The sequence below is a fragment of the Falco cherrug genome, chromosome 11 (genome assembly GCF_023634085.1).
Source record: "Falco cherrug isolate bFalChe1 chromosome 11, bFalChe1.pri, whole genome shotgun sequence".
Taxonomy (NCBI): domain Eukaryota; kingdom Metazoa; phylum Chordata; class Aves; order Falconiformes; family Falconidae; genus Falco; species Falco cherrug.
This window is the reverse complement of record NC_073707.1, coordinates 27,469,232-27,494,680: the sequence shown is the minus strand read 5'-3', so window position 1 is coordinate 27,494,680 and position 25,449 is coordinate 27,469,232. Positions and strand designations below refer to the sequence as shown.

Here is a 25,449-nt window from a genome sequence, read left to right as displayed (position 1 = left end):
AGAATATAAATCCTGTGATTTGCTAAGACACCACTGATGAGGAAATGGTTGTGATTCCTTCAACACAGAGAAAACTAAAAAACTGTTATTGCTAGGGAAAAAGCGTTAACATTAGCATTTACAATCTGGGGAGGAGAGGCTTCTTCCACTTATTTTCAGGAGAATAATTTAAGAATTGCATTAAAACAGTCTAGTCTACATGCAAATTTGATTTTTGACCTTTTGTACTAATCAAAAGCCATGGTGCTAAAAAGCTGTGTACATTATTGCAGAAAGTATGGAGTAGAATTAACTAATATACCTTCAATATGGTTGTAACAGATTTGAAGGTTATTTCACATACTTCACTACGTAGGGATCAGGATCTAAAACACTAGAAACGCTTCAAGTAGCAATTATTAACTCTTGATGGAGATCCTGGTGATATGTGTAGTATACTATGGGTATTAAATAGGGCAAGTAGTTTTGGTGGTTATGTGAAAGTAGGGTTATAATATAATAGGCCATAAAGATTTGAGAAAATTGCATGCAAAGTGATTTTATATAAACTGGGTACACTGTTAAATAGTTAGGGCTACTTTTTAAAAGTATCTAAACCCCATTTGAACTCTGTTCCTAATGCAATTCACTGAGCATTTCCGGACACAGGAGGAACATGTGCGGAATGCATTACCCACCAAAAAGCACACGTCGTTCACACATGCACAGGCTTCTGCTGCCATACACACTACACACCAGCAAGTGAATTTTATACTCACAGTTAATTTGGTGCTTCTTATAAAATCCATTACTGGCACAATCTTTTTCCCGGTGTTAACCCAATATCTTACTGTTTCTTCTTCTGTGACAGGACTGAAAGGTGTTTCCCGGTCTAGGGAATGAAATCACAAAACCATATACTGTATTTATTTGTATACATTTTCCATAAAGGATCTAGCAGGATGATGGGTAAACTGGAGGAGGAAAGAAGAGGATGAGGAGAGCTGTCTGGACAGTCAGGGCTGCCGGCACAGAGAAATGGATCCCAAGAAACTCCCTGACCCCCCCGATTTAGCAAGGATCGTAGAGGTCACCCCTGAGCTATCCCAGCTATTAAGCAAGTTGACATACCTGAAAAGATTGGCAGTATTCTTGTTGACCACCTTTCCAGGATTTTTCCAATATGTTTGTTTCTAAAGCCCAGAGTCAATAAGTACTTCTGGGAAGGCAGAGATGGCCACCCAGCTGTCTGTGGCAGGATGTGAAATCCACGAGGATCTGGAATATGGAAATGAAAATGATTTCCACTGTCACATGTCTTTTCAGTTGTAAGAGACGTTACTTTTTTGGAGGGGAAAAAAAAGGAAGACTAAGGAGGAGTGAAAAGTAATCTAGAAAGCTTGCCAAAACAAAGGTGACAAAACCAACCCATCCAGCTATTTCAAAACTGGGTTTTGAAATTCCAACCTTTGCACCCTTTTGAATCAACAGCTTAAATTTTGCTGATGCATAAGATAAAAGACGTTCTTTCTGCTTATGCACTTTTCAATGCTGATCAGCCAAAGCATTAATAACTCAACACCTGGGTAACGTAACATCCTGATATTTTAACTGCAAAAGAAGCTGTTCTATTGCTCCCTGAATTTGTAAGGTTTTATTTCCTATAGGTTTGTGCTTTTACCATCACTACCACCATAGTCTCAGGCTTCCTGCATGTCCTTTCTGATCCACCCAGCTGGCATGTGACAGCCTGTGCTGTGGCTTGTCCAGAGTTTGTGACTGCCGCTGACAAAAAAACCTGTGTAGCACCTGAGTCCGTCTGCCCCGACCTCGGTGAGGACAGATGCTCAAAGCAATTGTATAAATCACCTTTGCTTAGGGAATCAGACCAACCCTTTCCTCCCTCCCTTCCCCCTGCGAAATATAAACCTAGATTGAATGTCAGTGTCACTTTTCACAAAGGAGTGCTCTGTTTTCAGTGAGCCCTGCTTTTAAGATGCCAGGCTGCACGGTCACAGTGACAAATGGAGAACCCCACTCAGAGCTCCCCGGACTTACCCCTACATAAATCAAAACGAGTGGACCGATATTCCCTTGCAGCATATTCTGCTTGTGATGGATTCTCAATTTTGCAACAAACTGCATTGTACACTTGGATGTAAATGTGTAGCTGTTCCTTTTCCTTGGCAGTAAGGGAAACTTGGAAATCAATTCAGTCCTTACACTCCAGCAGAACTTGGACTAAAATTGGGCAGATGATTGTTACAGAATAGGAAGGTTATTTAAAATAACATGTTCGTGAGACGTCTGGTATTTCACACCCACTGTTAAAATGGGCTCTGCTCATAGTTTTAATTTCTCCTATGTAAGATACAGACCTGCAGGTTGAATGCTCAGTGGTACTGCACCAACAATGAGCTAAACTTGTTGCCTGTGATGTTTTTTTGGTGAGCAGTGTGATTTTAGGTCAGATCCCAATAGGTAAGTTGAGTAACCCCTACTGCTCTGGTCGGCTTCACCTAACAGTATTGTGAGTTATCCCAGTATCAAGTCTAGCAAAAAGAGCTGCGCCTGCTCTGTCTGAGAGGGTCTCCAGCACAGGATGGAGGGAGGCTGGGAGAGGTCCCAGCTGTGTGAGATCTCTCACACCACTGTGTTCTCAAAACCCTGATACTGTTTGTTTTTTTCCTGGCTATCCATCCCATTTAATTCTTAGAAACGTCAGCAATCCCCAGATGTGCACTCAGAAAAACTTGTTTAAAATTGAAGCAATTCTTTTAATCAATAGGTTTTTGTAAACAAACACATTTGAAGGAAGAACTGGCTTTATTCAGTCTGTTTTATAACTAAACTTTGACTAAAGTGTAGGACTGGCATTTTTTACCCCCCCTCCCCCTTTTCCCCCCCCTCCCCCCCTCCCCTTCTTCCTTTTCCTTAATGAGAGGAGTAAAAAAGTGACTTGTGACACTTTCAAAGTCATCCAGCGATACATGAACACAAACCACAAACTTAGTTTCAGAAAACCTCACCCTTGCTGTACATTGAGGGGCTTATGTGAAATACGAAGTTATCTTTTTTAAAATTGGATCAGGGAGTTTTATTTTATACTCCTTTTAATGCCAAGACTTTTGTTCCAGGAAATTCTCCACAAAGTCACATAAGCAAGTAAACAGTAGACAGGGACTTTACAACCTCTGTGATTGATATGTCCTTATTTTCCCTCTTTGAACCGCCCTAAAGCTCCTGCCACAAACCCAGTACATGGGTGGTCTGCAACTTGCACAGCACAGTCTAGTTTCACGCTGGTTTCTTAAAGTGAAACAAACCCAAACAAGACAAGTTTACTTGTGTTAAATATTCGCATTGTTTTGTGGTAAACACTTGGTTTCCTAATTCCTATTTGTGTGTTTCAACTGGATTTTCTTTTCTTCCCCAAAGATGCAATGTGTATCCTTTTGGGAGCCTTATTTTGTCTGCTGAGCACTGGGGCTCAGCAATGCTGCAAGGACTAATCCGTCTGACCCGGGTGTAACTCTGGCAGGGTGCGGGAAGCACATCAGCCTTTTCGATGACCCTGCTGGAAGCAGCAGTGAGAGGTGTCTAAAACACACCTAGTTTGTCTGACGAAGACAGGGGCTTCCCAGAATTTGACCTGAAAAATGTACTTTTCCCTTTATGTTTCTCAATCACCAACTCAAAGGCAAGTGTTATCAGGGTCAGCTATGTTCCAAGTCACCAGGTTAATAATAATAAGAAATGCCTTTTATCCTCCTGCCTCTCTTTTGCCAAAATGTCATAGAACCATAGAATTGTTTAGATTGGAAAAGACCTTTAAGATTGTCGAGTTTAACTGTTACTCCAGCAGATCGTAAGGTATTCATATACATACTGTGGTGCTGCAAGAAATGTCCTTAAGGAGGTACTTCTAATTATTTCCTACTAATTATTTCAGCTCATCTACATTACTCACCTTGATTCACTGACAGATACTGAAGCAGCAGATACTAAATGATATACTGTAATATATGAACTCGAGTATGTTTCTCTGCAAAATGTATAGAATTGAACATGAACATCACGTTTCCAACTCGTGAGCTGTAATTAATTATACCAAAAGGAAAGGGGTTTTTATTAGCAGTGGAGCACTTGGCACTAAAATAGCCATTCCTCTTGAAATAAGGCTGTGGTCACCAGAATTTAAGCATCTGTTTACTTCAGGAGATGCTATTTGAGTTCACTCTGCCAGGAGATGGCTGCAAAAAGCCCTTGTTCACTCTGCATCCTACTTGCCTTCAACAGGCTGAAGTAAATGTGGCTATGCCCATCCCTGCAGCCGAGATGCTCTCAAAGGTGGCGGTCAGTCCATTAGTGCTTGTAGGAGGGAGGATACTTTTGGAAAGCGAAAGCTCTGCTGCAGGGTTGGCCATTGCTGACCGATGGAAATCCACGGAGATGGGAATGAACTTGAGCCTCACTGTCACTGAGATACACTGCAAATCTACCTCTGAAGAAAAGATTAGTTGCAATAATGAAATTCAAGGAAGCATGGGGCTGCATGGATAAAAATCAACTTTATGGGAATTTGCAGTATAAAGCCTGTACTTTGCCTAAGCATTGATTTGATTACCTAAATCATGTACAATCATAGAGCAAATCTCAGAAGTTCATTTCCATTGCCAGAAGTGCAGAAATGTCTGGAGCGCTCAGACTTTTTCAGCCAACTCCACACATGCACAAACCGTATACAGTTCTTAAGAGCATGTGAAATCTGCTGTTACCTGCATATATGTGCTCCGCGTAATCAGGGCGCTCTTTAGCAAACATGTCCTTTATCTTGCTTATTTTGTCAGCTTTGACTTCTGTCACAAATGGTGTATACATAACTGAAAATGATACTTCACTGATGGCTTCCTCAAACATAGCCTAAAAAAAGGCAAAGAAATTATACATTTCATGTTGGTTAATGGCTAGTTAAAAAAAAAAATAATTACTTTCACAGATGATATTTTCCCTTTAATAATTGCACAGTCATGCAAAGATAACATATTTTGGTCTTGAATATTAATTAGAGGGGAATTTAAATTAGTTCCAGAAAACACTGCCTATCTATACTCAGAAAATCAATTTAATGGAGAAAGAACATTTGTAAACAGTTTTCAGTGCAGCAAGCCTAATGTCTTCAATGAGGAGAAAAGTATTAGATAAATTATCTTTTAGATGAAAAGAAAAAGTGGTTCCATGCTCTCTGAAGGTCACATCTTTCATCTGAGGGTTTTATTCAGTCCTTGGGAGCTGGTTAAACAATACTAAGCATTCATATTACCCCTTGGGTTGGCATGAATCAGACACTGTGCCTGTATGGAATATTAGTCTTAAAATATTGCATTTAAACACCATTTACATTAAGAATGAAATTCACTCCTGTGCAGAGGGCAACACAAAGCTTATGAACCTTGTCATCCCTTAAAAATGACTCAAATGACGCATTGTGCTGGTCTGATGTTGAGAGGTGGATTTCACACTCAGTGGACCCCAATGAACTGGTGCTGGAGCTGCCAGGAGCAGCTACCAGCCTGGAAACAGCCTTGCTCAGTACTCTTATCGATCAGCGTGGGGGAGGCTGAGCTGCAGTTCCTCCTGGGTTGGGATCTGTGGAAGATCACATTCAGCACTGCTCAGGCTGCTACTGTTGCCCACAAAGATTTTGTTGTCTTGACGTGGGCAGTTCTTTTTGGAAACTGGGGGAACTGCAAGGCTTCATTAATCTATCTTGGCAGAAGCGTAAGCACGTTTAATAGCGACAATACTAACAGCAAGTTAATAGAGTTGGTTGGAAAAGCATGAGAGGAAAAGATATATTTTTTTAACGGGGTGTATGAATCTCCCAGATCATCTTGTACGCTGAAATGATTCACAGAAGATATCATTATGGGACTAGCCTGGTGTTTTATTGACAAGTCCTCAGTTTTGTTCCGCAGTTTATCCTCCACCTATGTAAAATTATCCAAGACATAGTGTGCCTCCATGAGTCATTTGTTTAGCTGATGACTGCTCCCACCAACCTAGAATGGAAGGCTGAGAGTGCCAATTAGTCAGGTATCTAGGTCCTTCTCTTTAACAGCTTTTGACAACAGGTCCTCTGATATGGTCTTATGTCAGTTTATTTCCATCCTGTTTATTGGTGTGGGGTGTGAAGAAATACCATAGAAATGCTAGAATAGTTTTGAGCAAAGATTGGGGTAGGTTGCCGTATGTGCACCCCAAATGCTCTTACACTGAACGCTCGACCTGGGTGTCAAGGGTATCACTGGGGATTCATTTGTATTTTGGATTACTATGTCTAGTCAGCCCATTATCCTTCGTTTACTGGAATGGAAGCAGTCTGGAGTGGCCAGTATTTAGCCCTGGAAAATTAACAAGCTTCAAATGTGTGTGATAGTATCATGACCACCCGGGGCAGTAATAACATTCCCTCCCCAGTGAGGAGGAGTTCCAGCTTTCCATGGGCACAGCTGTGTTATCCGTGGTTAATGCCACAGATCTAGAGGTATCAGACCAGAAAATAGCGAGTGTGTCCTCCTGCCAGGAGCTCAGGGGCCCATGAATGGATACGTGCCTGTTCCTCCCTATGGGAATACTTACTAGCCTGCACTGATTTGTAGCAAAGTGATTTTGGGATTTCATATTTCTATGGACTTTAATTATCTTGTCGTTCGGGGCCCTTAGAGGATCAGTAGCAAAACAATGGTACCGATCTAGCTTTCCAAGGTACATTTTTAAAAGAGCAAAGGCCTACTTGTTCAAGTTTTACTGAATTTCATGTGTAAATGTAGCCACAGAATTAGGTCAGCCTTATTTTGTGTGAGAGGTTGGGTGTTCTGCTTACTTTCTATAGTTTGGCAGCCATTTCCTAATCTGGGTTAATACGAGCATGTAACATGTTTTCGGGTGTATCTGTACACTTCAGGTTTAAAATACATGGAGCGAGGCAGTGAGATGAAACTGAGCAGTTGGACCAGACGAGCTCTGTATCCTGCCTGCAAAGTTCACTTTTGGCTTTATCATCCTCAAGAGCAGTTCAAAGTCACACCTATAATATAATAACAGCCATGTCCCCATGGCTGTTCTGCACAGCATGCAAATAGCGACTGGCTCAGAGGGCCATAACGGTAAAATGTCAGCCAATGGAGAAAAGAACAGAGCCATAGTTCCTGGTCAGTAGTGCTACTGAAGGTATTCTTATTACCCAAGAGCATTTTTTTTCCCCAAGCTACTGACCCTGGACATAGATGCTATTTGTTTTATTATCCTCTTGGATTTTTATGAGGTAAAGTCTTTAAGGATATAAAACTTCAGCCCATAAAAACTTTGGAGGAGAAAACTTTATACGATACCATCCCTAAGGATCTTTCTGCTTAAGACTTTATGCACTGAAGTCCATACCCGTGGATGAATATCTGGCAACGTGTCCAGGAAACAGGGATGCCTACAGAACATCATCTGTCATGCTGTACACTGTGCAGCTACTCAAGATACAGTCACACCGTGGAGAGGATTGTAATGGCTCCAAGAGACTCGCAGGAGAGTCCTTGCAGAGAGGGCAGGACAACTGTTTTTTCCAATCTGCATGTGTTTCGGTGTCTGCATCTGAAGGGTCCTTTCTGCAATGTCCTCATAGATACATCGGGGAGGGTGTTGCTGTTCTGGCCTTGGCATGGAAGAAGTGTCAGGCTTTTTCATGAGTATGGGGGTAGCTGCTAAACTGATAAAGAGGATAAAGAAAGATGATTTTTTTTTTTTTTGCATATCTTGCAAGTGAGCCCTGCAGCAATATCTCAGCACATGGTGCTACACCCCAGCCTTCAATTCAAGCAGAGTTAGAAAAATGGAGTCCTTGAGAGGAGTTTAAACCATGAGAAAGTGCTCCTCTAGCAAATCACAATAATGTAAACACTATGATTGACATGAGTCTGCTGAATTTGGTGGTTTACCTCAGCAGCAGACAAAATCTATTGCTTTAGCAAAGATGCAAGAACTTGCTCAAGAAGAGGGTGCAAAGTAGTCTGATGATAGGGAAGATTTCTTTTTGAAGTTATGGGACTGACTCATGCTCTGCTATGTCAGGAGGTTTATATGCCTGTTTTGGAAGTGTGGGGAATCGGAGAAAGTCTGCAGAGAAACCATCTGGAGACAAAATGTCTCAAGGAGTATTTATATTGTCAGCACTTCTATTGAAATACCAATTAATTCCTCCAAGAAACGCAAGTGTTCACAAAATCTGAGGGACATACATTGCTATCATGACAATTCAAAAGCCAAAAGAGGTTCCTAAACAACGAACTTTGTTTTGATCAAGTGTTTGAACTTGTATTTGACCCAAGACCACATATTCCCCTGAGCAGCTCGGCTCTGCAATATCCTTGCATTCTATCCTAGTAATGTTACATTTCACGGACCTTTTAGTAAAACTTAAACTTTAGCCTAAGCAATCTTATATTGTCCCTTCAACACCCACTAAAATTCTGTTAAGAGCTCATAAAACGGATAGGTAGATGCCTAAGAAACAAAGCCTTCCCATGCCAACTTTTGCTAGCAAATGATAGAGCTACTTCAATATTTTTATGAAGATCTTGCCATTTTGCCTGCTTAGAGCAGACATAGAAGAAGAAAAATGACACTGTGGCAAAAAATTCTTCATAACAGTGACAGCAGCTTTCCCTGCTACAGTCCCTAACCTTAATCCTCTTTAACTACAGAAAGGTTTAATTTGGAAAATCCAATTATCTTGACATCTAGAATTAGCCAAAAATTTAGATATCTTTCTAGTGCCTTATCTTGCAGCTGCAGTGCATACTCAGCCACTGTCTCATTTACAGTACAGCAGGAATTGATGCTTTTATTGATGATTTTTATTAATGCAATGATATCAGTCAGGGTAAAGCCATTAGCCTCTTCTATGAACTGCTTCCACTCAGGCTGGTAGTTAGAATTATGGGCACACTGCAGTGCAACCTATGCGCTTTTCTCTATATATTTGCAACCTTAAAGAAGTATCTGGCAGCCCTGCCACTAAGTCTGTTGCTGTTGTGATATGAATATCTTCTCAACAGCATGATCTTCTTACATCATTTTTATATATTTTTTTTTCTGCTGGAAAAATAAGTAGACAGAATGCCAGAGCATATCCTTTTCTCAATATGTTTATGGTAAGAATAAATCGTGTATTATACAATAGATGAGAACTTTCTGCTTATCTGCCATGTAATGCCTCCCCATTAATGTAGGTCACATCAAATATCAGCTTATTTAGGTTCTTAAGTTATTAACGTATTTAAGTCTCTGTGAGTTATTTTGTATGCAGTGTATTTTGAAAGCGGATTTGCAGAGTGCCACAGCGATAGATCTGTGTATTCTGCTGACTTCTGAAAGGCAGAGGTATTGCAAATAGGTTACCTTAGGCTTCAAGATCTGATTGATACTCTAGTAAGTGTCTCTTTATGTTTTGGAAGAAAAGAAATCCATGCTTTATGTTCTTCCAAAGAGATCACTATTCATTAAAGAAAAACCCTGGAATACATAGACTATGGGAAAGGCTGGAGGCTGCTCTGAAACCCCCTGTTCATGGTGGTGGCAGGTGGGAAAACAGCAGAAATGTGGGGATGCCACTCTGGTCCTGGGAAGCTCTCTGCACACCAGCCCCTGCTCTGCTCTTACAAACTCAGGTGCACAGAGTGCCACAGGAGTCCTCAGCTCTTCTACCACATGCTACCAGCTGAGGATCCTCCCCTTTCATCTCAGCACAGGGCTAAATGTGAAGGATTTCAGTGTTTCTCTGCTGCAGTGGAGCAACCCTGAGACCAATGACACAGAGGCTGTATTTGCTTTGCAAGGCTGATCCACAGCATTGACAAGGTGAGCCCCTGCTCCTGCTTGGGTTACGGTTTGTTGCCATCGGTAGCTACCGTGTGTATCTGTACAGGCAGGAGCTCTAGCTCCAAGCATCCCTGCAGAGGTGGCTCCTGGCCTGGGCTACCTACCCCTGCCCCAGCTGGGACCTCGCGGCTCCCCGAGATGCTGTGATGTGAGCAGAGCCGGTCCAGCAGGGTGAGCTGAGCTCCCGTGGACAGGCAGCGTGAGTGCCGTGCCATGCTGGCAGGCTCTCGCACCCAGCTAGCTGCAGTGCAGACACGCTTCCCTGGCGTGGTGATGGAGGCAGACATAAATCTGCAATGGGGCAGTGGGGTAGTGGGTGCAAACATCAAAGAACCACCCCCGTGAACAGGCCAGTTCTCTACGTGAAGCTATTGGCCAAACCCACAGCTTTTAACCAGTTTTGTTAATATTGCCCCTTTCTTAAAGATACGAGAGATTTCGTGGTGAGAAATACCCTAATTCCAATAAGGCAATTCACTGTGACTGCTCTGAGCAGCAGGACGGCCTTTCCAGTGCTGGGAGAAGCCTTTCTCCATCACAAGTCCTCAGCAGGTGCTGGGTCAGCTCCACATGGCTCCTGCTATGTCAGGAATGGGTCACGGTTTAAACAGCGGGGTTATTTTTATGTGAAAGGGGATTATAAACTGTGCTCAGCTGAGCAGCTTTGGTAGCCTGGGCTCAGACAGACATCTTAACTCAGACAGGCAGAGCTAAAGGTTGAGCATCGCTGAGTGCTGTACATGAATGTAGTCAGAACCCGCTGGCCAGCGCCTGGATGCTGCATCCATCTGGCGATTCATTGTCCTGGTTTTGGCTGGGGTGGTGTTAAATTCCATTGCAGTAGCTGGTACGATGCTGTATTTTGGATTTAGTATGAGAATAATGTTGGTAACACACTGATATTTGTAATTGTTGCTAAGCAATGTTTACACTAAGTCAAGGACTTTTTAGTTTCTCAGGCCCTGACAGTAAGAGGGCTGGAGGGGCATGAGAAACTGGGAGGGGACATGGCCGGGACAGCTGACCTGAACTAGCCAAAGGGTTTTTAGGGTATTCCATACCTTAGAATGTCATGCTGAATATATAAGCTGGGGGATGTTGACCAGGGCCTGCCTTTCACTGCTCGGGGACAGGTTGGGCATCGGTCAGTGGATGGTGAGTAAACAACTATATTGTGCATACTTGGGGTATTTTTCCCTTTTGGATTTTATTTCTCTCTGTCTTTCTAATTACAATTATTATTAATTATTTATTTATTATATTTTATTTCAATTTATTTATTATTTTTTTCTTATCTTAACCCATAAGTTTTACCTTTTTCCTATATCTCCTCCCCATACCTCTGGGGCAGGGAGTAAGCGAGCAGCTGTGTGGTACTTAGTTGGCAGTTAGGCTTAAACCATGAGGTTCAGGCAAGTGCTTGAGAGACAGGGAGTGACCCTGGTAAGGAAATACTTCTGGAAGAAAGGGGATACTTGCTGTAGGGGGTTTTCAGGACTTTTAGCCCAAAAAGGAAAAAAAAACCCCAAAACCAAAAACCAAAAGGAAACTAAAATGCAGAAACTAACTGAAGGAGATGTCAGTCCTTCCTAGCACTGAGCTCAACATCTTTTGGGAACTTGACTTAAATGTGAAGAGATGAACCAGCCAGCCAAAGACAGTGACTGATGTGGTTAGCCTGTAAAATGGACAGCACTGTTCAAAGGGGCAGCGAGAAATCATGCCCAAGTCATTGCAATAGCAAACTACTTTGTGTGGCTGAATGGCTGCTAGTTTAGTAGAAGACAAGTTGACTGTATGTAGAGGTGTTTCTGAAAAGTGGCTATATCTATTTTTGTGTGATGTCTCTGTAGTTCTTCAAGAGCAGATGTGCAAATGGAAGGCCACATAACCAGTAGCAATCTTGGGAATGGCGCAAATTCCTGCCTGTAGTTTCACCTCCCTAAAGAAAGGAGATGGTATACAAAAAAAGGGAAGAGGATAATGAATGTGTAACTTTTTAAGGACCTTTGCAACTCAAGGGAACAGTAAGGGCCTGAGAACTGCACAAAATATTTTTTTTACGCTGATTTCTCAGGTTTCTTTTGTAAATCTTAAAGCTCTGCTTTGCAACCCAGTAAAAGCCAGAATGAATTGAAAATTCTACTTGTGAAATATACACATTACTTTTGAGCTACCCTGTAGGTTTTTAAAATGGTCTGGAGCTTTGCTGGCCAGGTTGTTCATGTTGAGCATCTTTGAGACATGATTTATGGGCCTCTGTTAACAATTAAAATCCTAATTGGGTTGGTATTTTGTTTCATTTGGGGATTTCAACAGCTACAGCAAGGTATGTGTTGCCTGTTATATTAAGCTAGTATTAAATAAATCCATCTTTCCTGAAATTCGAGCAATTAATCCATCTGTTTTAATAATTGTGACGTTTAAACTAATAACTTCTCATAGCATGTAAATATAAGTACGATTCCAACAACAGTTATTGTACTATGAATGATCTGGTACCAGAAAAATAAAGTAGGTAGAAAACACATGGAGGTAGATATTATTAAAGGTGAAAGAACACAAGAAAAATGTTAATTCCTTAGTTCTGTACATGTAGAATTGTTTCTGGAATGGAAGTACCAGCAATAACAAGAGCAATAAGAAGCTCCCAAATCAGTATCAACATGATAGCAACTCTCTGTTATGTTATTTTATTTGCCTTCTCAATCCAGTTTGCAATTACTCCATATTTTTATTAGTGTACCTGAGAGCAGAATGAAGCTGATTTTTTGCAGCTGAGAATTATGTCTTATAAACAGTGCATTCCAAAACCAGACTGGTCTGAGTCCCTGAAATGGCATACATAGGAAGAGGCCCATTCTACACTGAAAAAATGTTAATAATTAAATAGCCATGAGGCAATGAGAACACAAGAAATCCATGCACTGGTCAGAAGCCATGCTGAGATAATCTAGATATCAGTGCATTGTCTTAAGAATGAACTGATCTCCCTGCTTATGGGCCAAAATCTTTTCGTTCTAATGTGTAGGATGAAGGAAAAGCATTACATCCCAATTTTCCACCAGAAAATTAAAAGCTGAGTGCTTCAAGGCAAGTGTCCTTCAAAATGGCCATAGATACAGAAGAGGGAGGATTGCCTATTGGTTTTTATGAAGAGGGATAAGAGAAATGTCACCTCTTTTCTGACACAAGAAAATTCAAAATTAATTCTTAAAGCAGAAACAATCTCCACAGACCTCTGAGACAATATAGGCTTACGCATATTAGACACTTACTTCTGCCTGTACACACAACAGTCATTGACCTCAATGGGATATTCCCCCAGATTTGATTAAAGAAGGGACTTTTCTGCAGTGAAGTGTGGCACAGCATGATCTGCTAAAATAGCCTCAAGAATTAATGAGAAATACATTTTCTCAGTGATATGATGGCCAGGCTGCCCTGAGAGGCTGCCTGTCAGCTCCTATCAGTCATTCCATTAGGAGGACTGCAAAACATCCCTGCCGTTGCCAGCTTGGAAACCTCACGCTCCATAGCAGGACACGGGTCAAACATGAGTGTGCAGGACTGCTGATGGGCCTCATCCCTGGCTGAGACTGTAGAGGAAGTTTTGGCTGCCGAGAGCTTTTTCCTTCTAACTTTCTTGCCTTGGCTCGTCACCCCACAGGGTGTGAGATAAAGCTGAGCTCTAAAGGAGTTGACAGCACTCATCGCTGCACACTAGGTGTTCAGCCACCTTGCAGGGCTGGGTTATCATTTGCTTTGTTGTGTGATATGTGTATTTCTCTGTGCTTGCAACAGCCCAGATTTTTGAAATGGAAGCACCTGATGTTCATAACAGCAATGAGAGAGCAAAACAAATGTCTGAATATCCAAACCTCTGTGTCAGCCAATGCATGTGCTACTGGAAGCTTTCTCTGTGATGTTGAGTTTAGCTGACAGAAATATTCTCAGAAACACAAGTTTGTGAGCTCCACACGCAGCAGTCAGAGCCAGTGTTTTCAACGTGCCAAGAGCAGCTCTGTGATGGCTGCAGTCTTGGCCAAAACACTGGGGTTGAACTGGAACTAAAGCTAAAAGCCCAGTTTACTCCAATGCAAATTAAAGGTCTCCATTTGAGCTGTAGCAAATACACATTAGCTACGTTATGGAATTAAGGCTTTTAGTACAGATGGTTACGGAAGCATACAGATATGAACCTACAAGCTTTGAAATGCCTTCCTGGGGTTCTGTTAGTTTCTGCAACGTATGCGTTTCTGCTGCAATGGCATTTAGTGTAAGACTTTGGCTAGATGGGATTGACTTTGGATATAAGCACATAATGAGCAGAAACTTTAGTATCAAATAGGCCACATGGTTTTCACAATGAAATAATAAAAGCAAATACATTTGTACTGTGCTAATGAGTTAAGCCTGAGATGCTTAAAATTAGGTAACAAAGGCACTTTATACAAAGATGTTCATGCCGGCAGATATTGGTGAACTCAGGCTGCTACTTTCAAGATGTTTGCAAAGTTCCTGTTTGATAACGTTGGCGTTGTTGACATTGTAGTATGGATGCGATATGTTTTTACTTGTGGAATGGAATACCCAGCTTATATAGCACAGTTTTTAGCTAGTGGAAATAATTTACAAAGGTGTGAGTAAAACTGAGCTGTTTGGAGAGGCACTCTTACTGTGGGATGAAATATCTCGAGTTCATTGTTTGTTTTGCTGTCGCCAGCTGAGAAATCACATTGCTGATGACAAATGCTAGCAAGCTTACCTGATTATAGTAATAAGTTAGTTTAAACTTTGTCTTGCTGCTACCACTTTGAAAATATCTACCATAATACATTTAATAACTTTCACGGTATTATTTATTGTGATGAACTCTATTTTACTCGCCTATCTTTAATCTAATGGCCAATACACAAATCATCCAATGCATATTCCGTAGTGGGTTACGAAAAAGAATGCATCCATTTGATTATATGTTAACTTGAAATTTTCAATCCACAGAATAAAATATTTGAACAAAGAAAAAGTCCCAACTTACTGAATGATATAATCCATTGCAAATTACTTTTTCACCTCTCATCAGCATTATACCTTTATCTCAGAGTGGAACGGAAGGTGGGTATTAATATTCAAAACCAACACAGGGCATTAGGTATTGCAGATCACTGTACAGAAGATCCAGAAATAGATGATTTACTTTAAAGGGGATAATCAAAGAAAGCTAATCAAAAAGCTAATCAAAAAGAATATTTAAAGTTGCCTTGATCATGATCCATAGGTACATATACAGGGAGAGGATAACAAGTACTAAAGGATCTTTAAGCTTTCAGAGATGAATGCATAATATAAATTGCTGGAAGTTTGGACTGGCCAAGATTCCAGTTTGTAAAGTGGGGGAGAAACAGGGGACAACCATGCAGCAAATCATCTGTTAAATGGGTTATGGTAAATTTTTTATTATTAAACTGTTTAAATGGGGATTGGTTAACTTTCTCAAGTTTCTCTGCTTTCCTCTTTTGGCACCAATGCAGGAAGGTAAGAGTGCAATTCTGTTGTGTTTTTATGCAGGAAGTCAGATAATTCCTCACTATAAACCCATCTGGCTTTAAAAACCTGTCAGCACAAACCTTGTAGTGTGCCTAAGAGGAGGTACACAGTCACATGGAACAGATCACTGCTGAAGAAGAAGGTATATGTAAAAGTTAGTAATGAGGAGGGGAGCGATGTGAGGATGTTTAAGATGAGTTTTGAAGAAAGAGGACACCTGGCAGCTGATGTCAGGGATAGCAGAAGTTCAAAGGAAAGTATAAAACCAAAATCAGGAGAAGAAAACCAAAGGAGATACAAGATAAAGACTGCTTTAACCATGAGAAATAGATCAGGAGGGGAAAACCCAGTGATTTAGAAGTAGGATAAATAATAAAGAGCTTGGCAGATGTGAATTAAGGGCCTGAATTTTTTGCAGTAAAGATGTCAGCTGAAGGATTCGAGTGGTCTGTACAATGTTTTGAAGCCATCAAAGAAGAAGAGGACAGTGAGGAGGAAAAGCCTTTTCCAGCACTTAAAAGAATCATGAAAAGAAGAAACAGAAGTAGTCGATGACACACCAGAAGATTATATACATGACCCACTGATCAAAGCAGAGGGTGACACATCTAATCTAAAAATCTTTCTTCACAGAAGTAAAAAACAAAGGGTCCTGTTCACCATCTATTCCCTTCCTCCTCAGAAAATTTTGCTCATGGTTGTGAGGCAATGCTAGCGTGTTCTGGGGCAGAGGAGTAGTTAGCAAGAGAAGCGTGCATCAATAGCTGTTGCTTTGGTTACAAAGGCACATGAGCATGTATAGTTGTGACAAGTTATTTTCAGCTTTACACTGTGAAATAGAGAGAATATTAATAAAAAAGATTATGTTACCTCTGCTTGGTGTCTCTGTGGTGGAAAGTCCCAGTGCAGTGTCACATGCTACATCATCCTGCATAATTGTTGCTGTGTGCTCTAATGACATTGAAGTCACCCCTGACGCCGAGTGCACAGAACTCATCAACTCGAGAAGGAAAAGGTTGTTACTGGTGCTGGGGATACGTCTTCATGAATAGCATTTCTTAAGTGCTAGCTATTAACTTGAGTGGGAGCGGTACTGGGCACCCAGCTGCCTCTACTGCGTGTGTGTCAGCACATAGATACCGCTGAATCCCTAGCCTAGCCCACGCTAAGGCATACGCACAAAAGGCACAAAATTGCAGAGCAATCTCTGTCTCCCAGTGAAAATCAAGCACGGTGGGGGATCAAACAAATGGTTAGATCTCTACTGACATTTCAGAGCTTCTGCAGACAGAGATGACAGCAACTCAGGTTTAGGAGAAAGGCAGAGAAGGAGTGGGAATGGGGTGCAAACAGCATGGTCGTGCCTCTTGGTACTACAGGGGTCCATGGAGGCCCAGGCATGAACTCTCCATCGGGAAGAGAAACGAGCTGTGAGCTCTGGAGTGAAGCAGAGAGAACCCAGGGTCCTACCACTGCGCTTACTATCTAGAAGATGATGGTAATGGCTGGAAGCGATTCAGTAGCCCCACTTCTGTGCTGTGTCCAACCACAGCTTCTGGTTTAGACTCCATGAGGAAGCACTGTGATGAATCTTGCCCTTCATGCCACTTTTTTCGGCCCTGTTACATAGCAGGACAGTCTGACCCCCTGGGGGAGAGGACAGCTATGACAGCTTCTCCTTTAAAAGTTTATTTTTTGAAGCTTCGTATCCATGACATCAAGAAGGGAAGTCAATGGATAGCAATGTTAAGAGACAAAAAAAGACATTCCATTTGAAGAAATGACCCCTTCGTAAAACCTGTTTGTGAACTCGAGATTTTAAATGAGTCTGACCCAGTGGGGAAAAAAATCAAACTGTTTTGTACAGAAGAACTTCTCTGCTGGAAAGCATATAAGAAAGTTCACAGGCACTGCAAACGCTAGCCCAGTGGGTAATTCTCTGAATGAGATGCACTTCGCACTCACAGCAGTGCTGAAATTCAGCAGCTCCCAGGACTGAGATTTATTCCATTCTACCAATAAGAATGCAACTAATAATAGTTTTAAAAAGGAATAATTTACCATGTGAGAGAAGATAAAAGACCAGATTCTCATCTTTATTACTCTGGCTAATGCAGACATATTTTGCACCAGTTCACATAAAGTACAGATGTCACAGATGTTTTCACAGAATAGACCCAAAATAAATGGGATCAGAATCAGACTTTGAAATTTTATCACAAGGGATTTACATTGTTCCTAGTATAATTAAATTCCCTGTGTACTCAAGGAAGACCTGAGGGCCAGGTCCACTGTAGGAGGCAGAAGGGTATTCCACTGCCTGAGGCCCGAACACTGCACTCCCTCTGAACTGCGCTTTGGTCGCACTGAAACAGGGAGGGTGAAGGCTGGGACACCACTGGCAGTGATAAGCTCCTGCAGCAATAAGCCTCTGCCAGCAAAGGCTTTAGCATCCCTTCACCTCCAAGTTTATGTGCGAGCTCTCCTCAGAGCAGAAAGGGGTACCCTTAAACTTAAATTTGTGCTGATGTGGCTGCTAAGTATCACTCAAGAGACAAGTCTCATTGAAGTCAATGGTCTACTCCCCACATAAGTAATCTTTGTAGGCTGGGGTCTTACTTAGCCATCCTTCACAGAGCACTTTAGGTTCCTCTGAGACCATTTGTTACAGTCATTTTTTCCTCCCCTTCCGGTTGAAGAGTTTGGAAAGGTGTCAGAGGATTAGTATCATGCAAATTGCAAAAGGAAAGTGTCACTGTGGAAGGAAGACTTCACAAAAAATAGCTTAGGGGACTCTACAATATCCAGAATTAAATTTTATAGCAGTCCATAAAATTGAAGTATGAGCCAAGGGTTAACAACCTTGAATTTTGCCCTTAAAATTAGTCCAAGAAAATCTACTTCATTATAAATACGGTAGTACTATATAGTGTCCTGTTGATTGATATGCCCAAGAGCTACCTTTGTCGGCAGTCTTTTAAGCGGTAATCCTTCATTTTGGTCTTAATAGTGAGATAGGCACCTCCTTCCTCATTGGGCTATCAATTTTTACCTGCCAATACAGTTTGATGAGCTTGCTTGTATGCTGCTCAGTGCCTCCTGTCAGCCAGTACATATAGTCAGCAATCATGGCGCTCCTGATGACAAAAGCAGAATAAATGAGTGTAAAGGGAGAGAAGGAAAGTATATAGCAATGTTTAAAGGAGGTAATATTAAAAGAGTGTAACGTGAGGCTTGTATCAAAAGAGTACACATAACTCTCAGCCTTTGCCCAACTTTAAGACAAGCATTAGTAAACATTTTTTAGCTAGCTAAACTATCTGCAAGCAAACAACCCTAGATTTTTTTTTTTAAATAGCTTTCAGTATTTTATTCTGAGCAAATATTTAGTGACTGCTATACAACATTTCAGTCTGGCTTTTCTTTTTTTGCTTTAAAGTATTTCTGGGTGAAATATCATATACATAAGTATATTTCTTCCAGGACAGCATCAACATGTATGACACTAGCTTGGCAGTCTGAGAATTTCACTTTTCTATGGCAAACTCAGACATAGTTCACCTTTGATTAAACTATATCTTAAAAAAACAACCCACCAAACTAAAAGTAATCAGCTATCTTGCTACCTAATTGAGTATGCTTTAGTACTCCCACTGTCTGTGACAATCATTGCATTACTCTTTCTAGACTGGAGGATATTAAAAAACTATTGTGCAATGGATATTAATGCAGAGTCTTAACAGACTTTAGAAAATCAGTTTGCTTTTATGGCTGCCTCTCCACACTGCTCTCCATTTCCTTTCCTCTAGAGATTCCGAATCCAATTAAATGTGACTAGATGTAATTCCAAATTGTCACTTTAGTCAATTAAACATATAATAATCTTGTGTACCTAATTACTAGCACCAAAAGTTTATTTGTTGATGTAGTGCTATCAGTGTGTACTTCTGCATGTTCCCCTTATCATTGCCTATATATTAATTGTGCTTTGACGTTACTGTAAATTGAATTTGAAATTTCCCCCTAGTTAAAAGTGTCTCACAAACAGTAATCCCAGTCCTGTTGTAATACCCTTTCAGAATGTACTTTCCAAGGCTGTATTATGTTCTTAATGAGATATAACCCAAAATACATGGATTTAACAATAAACATTTCAAAGCAGGCCCAGTATCAGGGGGTAACATATTGTTACAAACAGGAACAAAATCTTCCCTTAGATGTTCTCATACAGCTCCTGTTAATTTCACTGGGAGAAAAGTAATTCAGTAGGATCCATGGATTTCTGCATAAGGGCTGGATTTAACCATAAGCTTTATCCAATGCTCATTCAAATTGTTGGCAAAAATCCTCTTGACTGCACTAGAACAAAGAGCAGTTTCTAATTGAACATCGTTAGCCCAGCCGGCACAGGATGAACAAAGGATGAAATCCTCATTGCCTTGAAAATCACTGGCAATACTCTCATTGACTCCAAATGGTGCCAGAGTTTAATCCCAGGAACGACATATGGATCCTGTGGATGAAGCAGAGAAGGTGAGCAATGCATCCAGCTTTGCCTGCTTGACCTGGTGATGGTTTTGAGGAAAGACCTTCACTGCATCCTGAGGTGCAAAAGGGAAATAACCATGTGGCACAAAATTGATGGAAGACTTTGAATGAATCTGTCACATTAGAATCTATCATATTATTCTCTACCTTTTGTCTACTGGAGGCGGTCTACAAAGCTTCCAGCTACTGTAGCAATGACAATAGCTAATCCGTAGCAGTGTATGTGAGCGGTGGTGGCCTCCTGCGGCCACCTTGTCAGAAAGAAGGGAATTTCAATCTAAATTCAGAGCAATTCCCAAGCCCTAAAGCTACATTTGCAAGTGGTCATTTACAATTTGGGATATAGATATACCGGCCCCCAACTGCTGTCATTTCAAAGATTAAAACTGGCAAATCCTTAACCTTGAGCGTCACCGTATTGCTGCCTGCCGCTGCGGGAGCACTGCCACGGGTTGAATGCAATCAGCTGGTACAGAGCCACTTGCAGCCGCTCTGCCATCCCTACTGCAGGCTACGCACTGGCAAAGCCAGGATCTGTCCCACTGGCAGCACAACACGACATCCAATTCGTGACCTCTGGCTTCTCGGCGGTATCCAACACTTCTCCCGGGGTGGCACTGCTTTCAAAGGTGGAGATGTGCACAGAGCCCTGGACAAATCTGGAATCAATTCTCAGACAAGTCACTTTGTCTTTCTCTGTTTCTCAGCATCAGCTGTAAACTGCAGGCAATCGTATTTGACTGATTTAGTTGTTTGGTGTGCGAGTCCTCCTGGCGCAATCTTTTGCTAATTTTTCGCAGCGTGCTCAGCACAACACCACTCTGATCGTGGCAGAGGTCTCCAGGCATCACTGCAATCCAGACAAACACCTTTCCTCTTTATTCTTCCTTCTTAGTTGGTTCGTATTTAAATAATCAGAACACGCTTACATTTTCAGCATTCGTGTTTAGTTTTTCAACGTCTGCTTTTATCCCTGATAGATTTCTCCATTATATCAGGAATGGCGAGGCACACACGTAAAACCCCTCCCAGCCTTTCGAGTGCCTCCATCCCAATTTTACTTCTCGGTTCCTTAGCCATCAGAAAGCACCCACAGGTCAGAACTGACACTTGCTATTGTGACCTCAGGGCTTATGAGGGACTTAAAAAATTCCACTTTCAAAAGAAACACTAGCATTAATGCTCTCTATGTGTGTGGCCTGTGTCCAACACCAAATGTGCCCAAGTCAGAGAGTTTTCTTTGAAGGCCTCGAAGGCTGAGTTCACAGGGCCAGACTGACACACGCAATAAGGAACTGTGAATTTCCAGATGCAAGGACACACGTGGCGTTACACTGTCTGAATATGGTTACAGGGCTGGGCACTGAAAAATATTTAGGGACCTAAACACTCAGAAACCAAAGGTCCAGTTGGGATATTTAGGTAGGTTAAAAGCCTGGCTCCCACTGAAATACAGGAAGGCATGAAGCACTGAGCTGGGTTCCTAACTCCCTGTGAGCACCTACCCATATGGCCCATAGAAACCCAGGTAACAAAGACTTTCAGCAAGAGACTAATGAGCCCATGAAGCACTCTGAAATGAGACTTAAGCAAAATATTAAGGAAATACGGTTTGTGAAATTATTATTTAAGATCCTCAGCCAATGACCCAACTCATTAACATCATTTTCCCTCTCCATCAGAGTGAAAGCCTGTTGTGTGCACATATCTCAAGACACCATACTTGGTTTTATTTCTTTTTTGATAGCTACATGCCTAACAGCATTTCAGCAAAACTGACCAACCTTCCTTCAATGATACAGCTCTGGAGGTTTTCTCCTTTATTTGGAGGGCCCTTCTTTATTTTAAAATAGACTCATTGGCAATGTTTTTTTACACTGTACAATGCGATGCTTCCATTTCCTTCAATGTACTAGTGAAGACAGAAAATTTGCGTTCCCCAAACTGAGAGGAAAATATGAAAAAATGAGGAGTGGAATTCACACTTTCTGACTCTGAAGCTTCCCTTCTTATATCTGATAAAAATTTCCAGGGAAGAGGTAAAGAATATAGGTGAAATAGTTACTCTTACAGGTAATTCTGCAATTCAGATTATTCTGGTTGTATGTATACAATGATCTCTTCTTGGTCGGGTTAGTCCAGCGTTACACTTCCACCTCTGCTAAAGACATGCTGTATCTATTTTTAAAACAGTTTGAAAACTAGTTACAGAACAAGCTGCAACTGTCTTTTCTAGTTGCACATTGAAAACATTGGTCCAATCTGCAGACTGATAAAATACTAAATACAGATCAACGGGGGAATCTGTAATGACTAAAGTAGCCATCCATTGTGAATTATAGTCAATTTTATAGGTAAAATTATAGATGGAATGAAGCATGCAAAAGTCTAGAACATACTGTAGGATTGCATTTTTAATAAAGGTTTATGGAGATAATATATATCTTGAGAATGAAGCTGAGTTGCGTCATTGTTCACTGGTACTCCATAGATAAAAAAGCAGCTCTGTGGTGAGTACAGCTGAGACTGGCAGGATTAATTCCCCTCCCCAACAGGGGTTTGGGAAGAGCAGAAAACAGAAGTCCTTGAAAGAAGTAATTTCCTGATACATTAACTGATATTCCCAGAAACAGAATGAGGGACCAGTCCCTGCCTTGTTACAATACCAATAATGTATATTAAATGCTATGTGTAATGTTATCAGTTGGAATCAGCTGTTACATTATGTGGAGATTTTGGAGAAGTAATGCCAGCCAGCAACAGACCTCGCTTTGATTTGTACCTCTAGAGAGGCTACATAGGAGTTCAACTTTGAACCTTCCTGAGCGCAAGGAACTTCAGGTACAAAAGAACGGGAAAATAGCTCCTGTTTAGACCAAGTAATGCATTTTTCTGCATGAAATGCCATCTTTTTTTTCTTGGTTTTTTTTTTTTCTTTCTTTTCTTTCTGTTAGTGGGATCTTTCAGATAGTGGTATTAAACTATGTCTGTAAAGAACAAAGATACTTGCATTCTCTTTCTGCTTCTGACACGACGACTTAATTGATATTCAGAAATATTGGCCTCATATTTACAGAACCATCCAGCAGTTTTGAATTACTAATTAGAAATACTTAAAACATGCCTGAATTTCAGGTGTGCAGCCCACCAAATAGCTCTGTCTGAACCGAAGCAGTTCTGACAATACACCTTCAGGAACACCTTAGGGGATGTGGCAGAAAATGCAACACTTCCTTCTTTCAGAACATGAGGCTTTCTATTCAGATTTTTTTTCCCTTGTTGCTGCTTTGGGCCAGTAAGAAGTTCCATAACATAACCAAACCCATCTGGGTTAATGTAGTAAGTCTGGATCCAAAGGCATCTTGCAATATCTGCTCAGTGTGGCCACTTGGTGGTGCAGAATAATAAGATATATTTCTATACATGCAAGTGAAAAGCACACCACAGATCCTAAATTGTCTCCCTCAGCCCATCTCCAGACATGCATAGGACTTGTAATAAGTGTCAAAGGTAGCTTTTGCTGCATGGCAGCTGCTGACACTATCAGCCAGCATACAGCCAAAGTCTTTGCCGAAGCCATGCAAGCCTGTGACAAGAAAATGGATGGTATGGGTGTGAGAAATATGCAGAGTTTTCTGGAATGCACCAAAGTGTTACATTCCCAAAGATGACAAGAAATTAGCATTGTTGCTAAATACTTGTGTGTTCATTTACCAATGTAAACACTGGGGAAAAAAATGAGGGTAAGACTCAAGGTCAGCTTCTTAAGCCTTGACTGCTCCCCTTGAGCTGCACAAAAAGGAAAAAAAGCCCTGAAGGGGAGAGGGTGATTTCTTTGTAGGTGGCAGAGCCTTAGGAATAATTGCAGCCTATGCACATGGAAGTAACTTTCACTCTTCTATGCTATTCAGCCCCAATTGCTGCTAAGGTCAAGAGACTGATAAGTGGCAGAAAATTACCTTTGCTCTCTACCTCAAGTGATCTCACCTGGATCTGCACTAAGTGATACTAATAGGCAGCCTTGGCTACTGCTACCTGATGTTAGTTGTGTGCAGACCTAACTGCCTGGAAAGGGTAAGTGTATCTCTGTTTTTTCAGTTTAACAGAAACTTTAATATTCTTATTTAGATCAGCTCTGAAGGAGATACCTGGGTATTTGAGCTCTCTAATGTCAGAGTACTGAGTCTGAGATATAAGATGCTAAATAAACTACTGCTCTCTTCTGGGTGACCTTTCTCATTTTCTTCTGAGGTTAGAGAAGGAAAATAATGTTTATAACTGGAATAAGTAGGAAGTAGTAATTTTAATGCAATTATCTTGTTTGAAAAGTGAACAAAATAATAATGGTTAATTTTTAAACATCTCCATATATTCTAAATAAATGTAAGCTTATTACTTGGATGTTATGGAGACACTTAGAAATGATTACATGATGAGAGATAAACAGAACTCCAGAATACTAAGCAGGAATGAAATTAATAATGTCAGTATTTACCTATATACAGACTAGCCCCAAAATGGGGCCAAAAGTTTTGTTATCAATGCATAACACCTTGATGTTGCTAATTCCTGTTGAGAACTGGCTAAAACTTCCTTTGAAGCATGTCACCATTGGCCTTAAATGCATGGGGAAGCTGCGATAAAGCTCTCCTGTCCTGCCAAACCCTTCCAGGTTGGCGATGGGGTACGCTTGATGTCTTTGCTGAGGTTTCTGGGTCATTAGTCCATTGCTAGAAAGCAGAAGTAGGTTTCCTGCGAGGCAAATGGCACCTGTATTTAGAACACATATATTTATTATCATCTGTCCCATGGTTGCACGCAGGTAACAACTTCCTGTGTCGCATTGAGATTGCAATGCAGTGATAACTAATGTTTCTCATTTAATGGCAACTGTTACGTGAGGACACAGAAATTGCTTCACAAACGTGAGCTGAGCAACACATGGGGAAATGACAAGTCTTTTAAAATGACAGGGGATGCTCAAGCAACCAGGCTGCTAAGCCCAGCAGGATCTTGGGCTCTCCATGACGTGGTGTGAAACACGCACCGGTCAAAATGCACGTGCTGTGCAAATCTCTGGAGGCACAGGAGGCTGCAGGGCGTGCGCAAGCCTGACAGCTGGGGACTCAGACAGGGATGGGAGAGATGGGATGGAAATTTCAGAGGCCCATGGTCTGTTCTTATTCTGGGCCCTGGCTGGTGCTTGCTCTGCTCTCTGGTGTCTCGCCATGTCCCCTGCTCCCGGGGCTAGGCGGGTACATTGTGCTGTCAGTGTTTGGGTTCACTTCTGGAGTGGGGTGTGGAGAAACGAGCATCAAAGGCTGCCTCTTCCCTCTGAGGGGGCCCTGTCCCAGTGACCTGATTGACGCTTGGACAATCTCAAGTGATAAGGAATAATGTGCGTGGTGGAGTAGTGGCTGGTGATCGCAGACACAGATT

The 25,449-nt window shown here is 41.4% G+C and overlaps 1 protein-coding gene across 1 annotated transcript in view; it reads right to left on the bottom strand.

Moving 5' to 3' along the window:
• Positions 1-25,449, bottom strand: part of SPATA16 (spermatogenesis associated 16) — an 87,228-nt gene that overhangs the window by 28,699 nt on the left and 33,080 nt on the right. Inside the window, exons 5-8 of the mRNA XM_055723861.1 lie at positions 18,515-18,599; positions 4,758-4,902; positions 1,111-1,257; positions 759-871 (exon numbers count right to left, since the gene is read on the bottom strand). Coding sequence (XP_055579836.1) covers positions 759-871; positions 1,111-1,257; positions 4,758-4,902; positions 18,515-18,599 — 490 coding nt within the window. The remainder of the gene's footprint in view (positions 1-758; positions 872-1,110; positions 1,258-4,757; positions 4,903-18,514; positions 18,600-25,449) is intronic.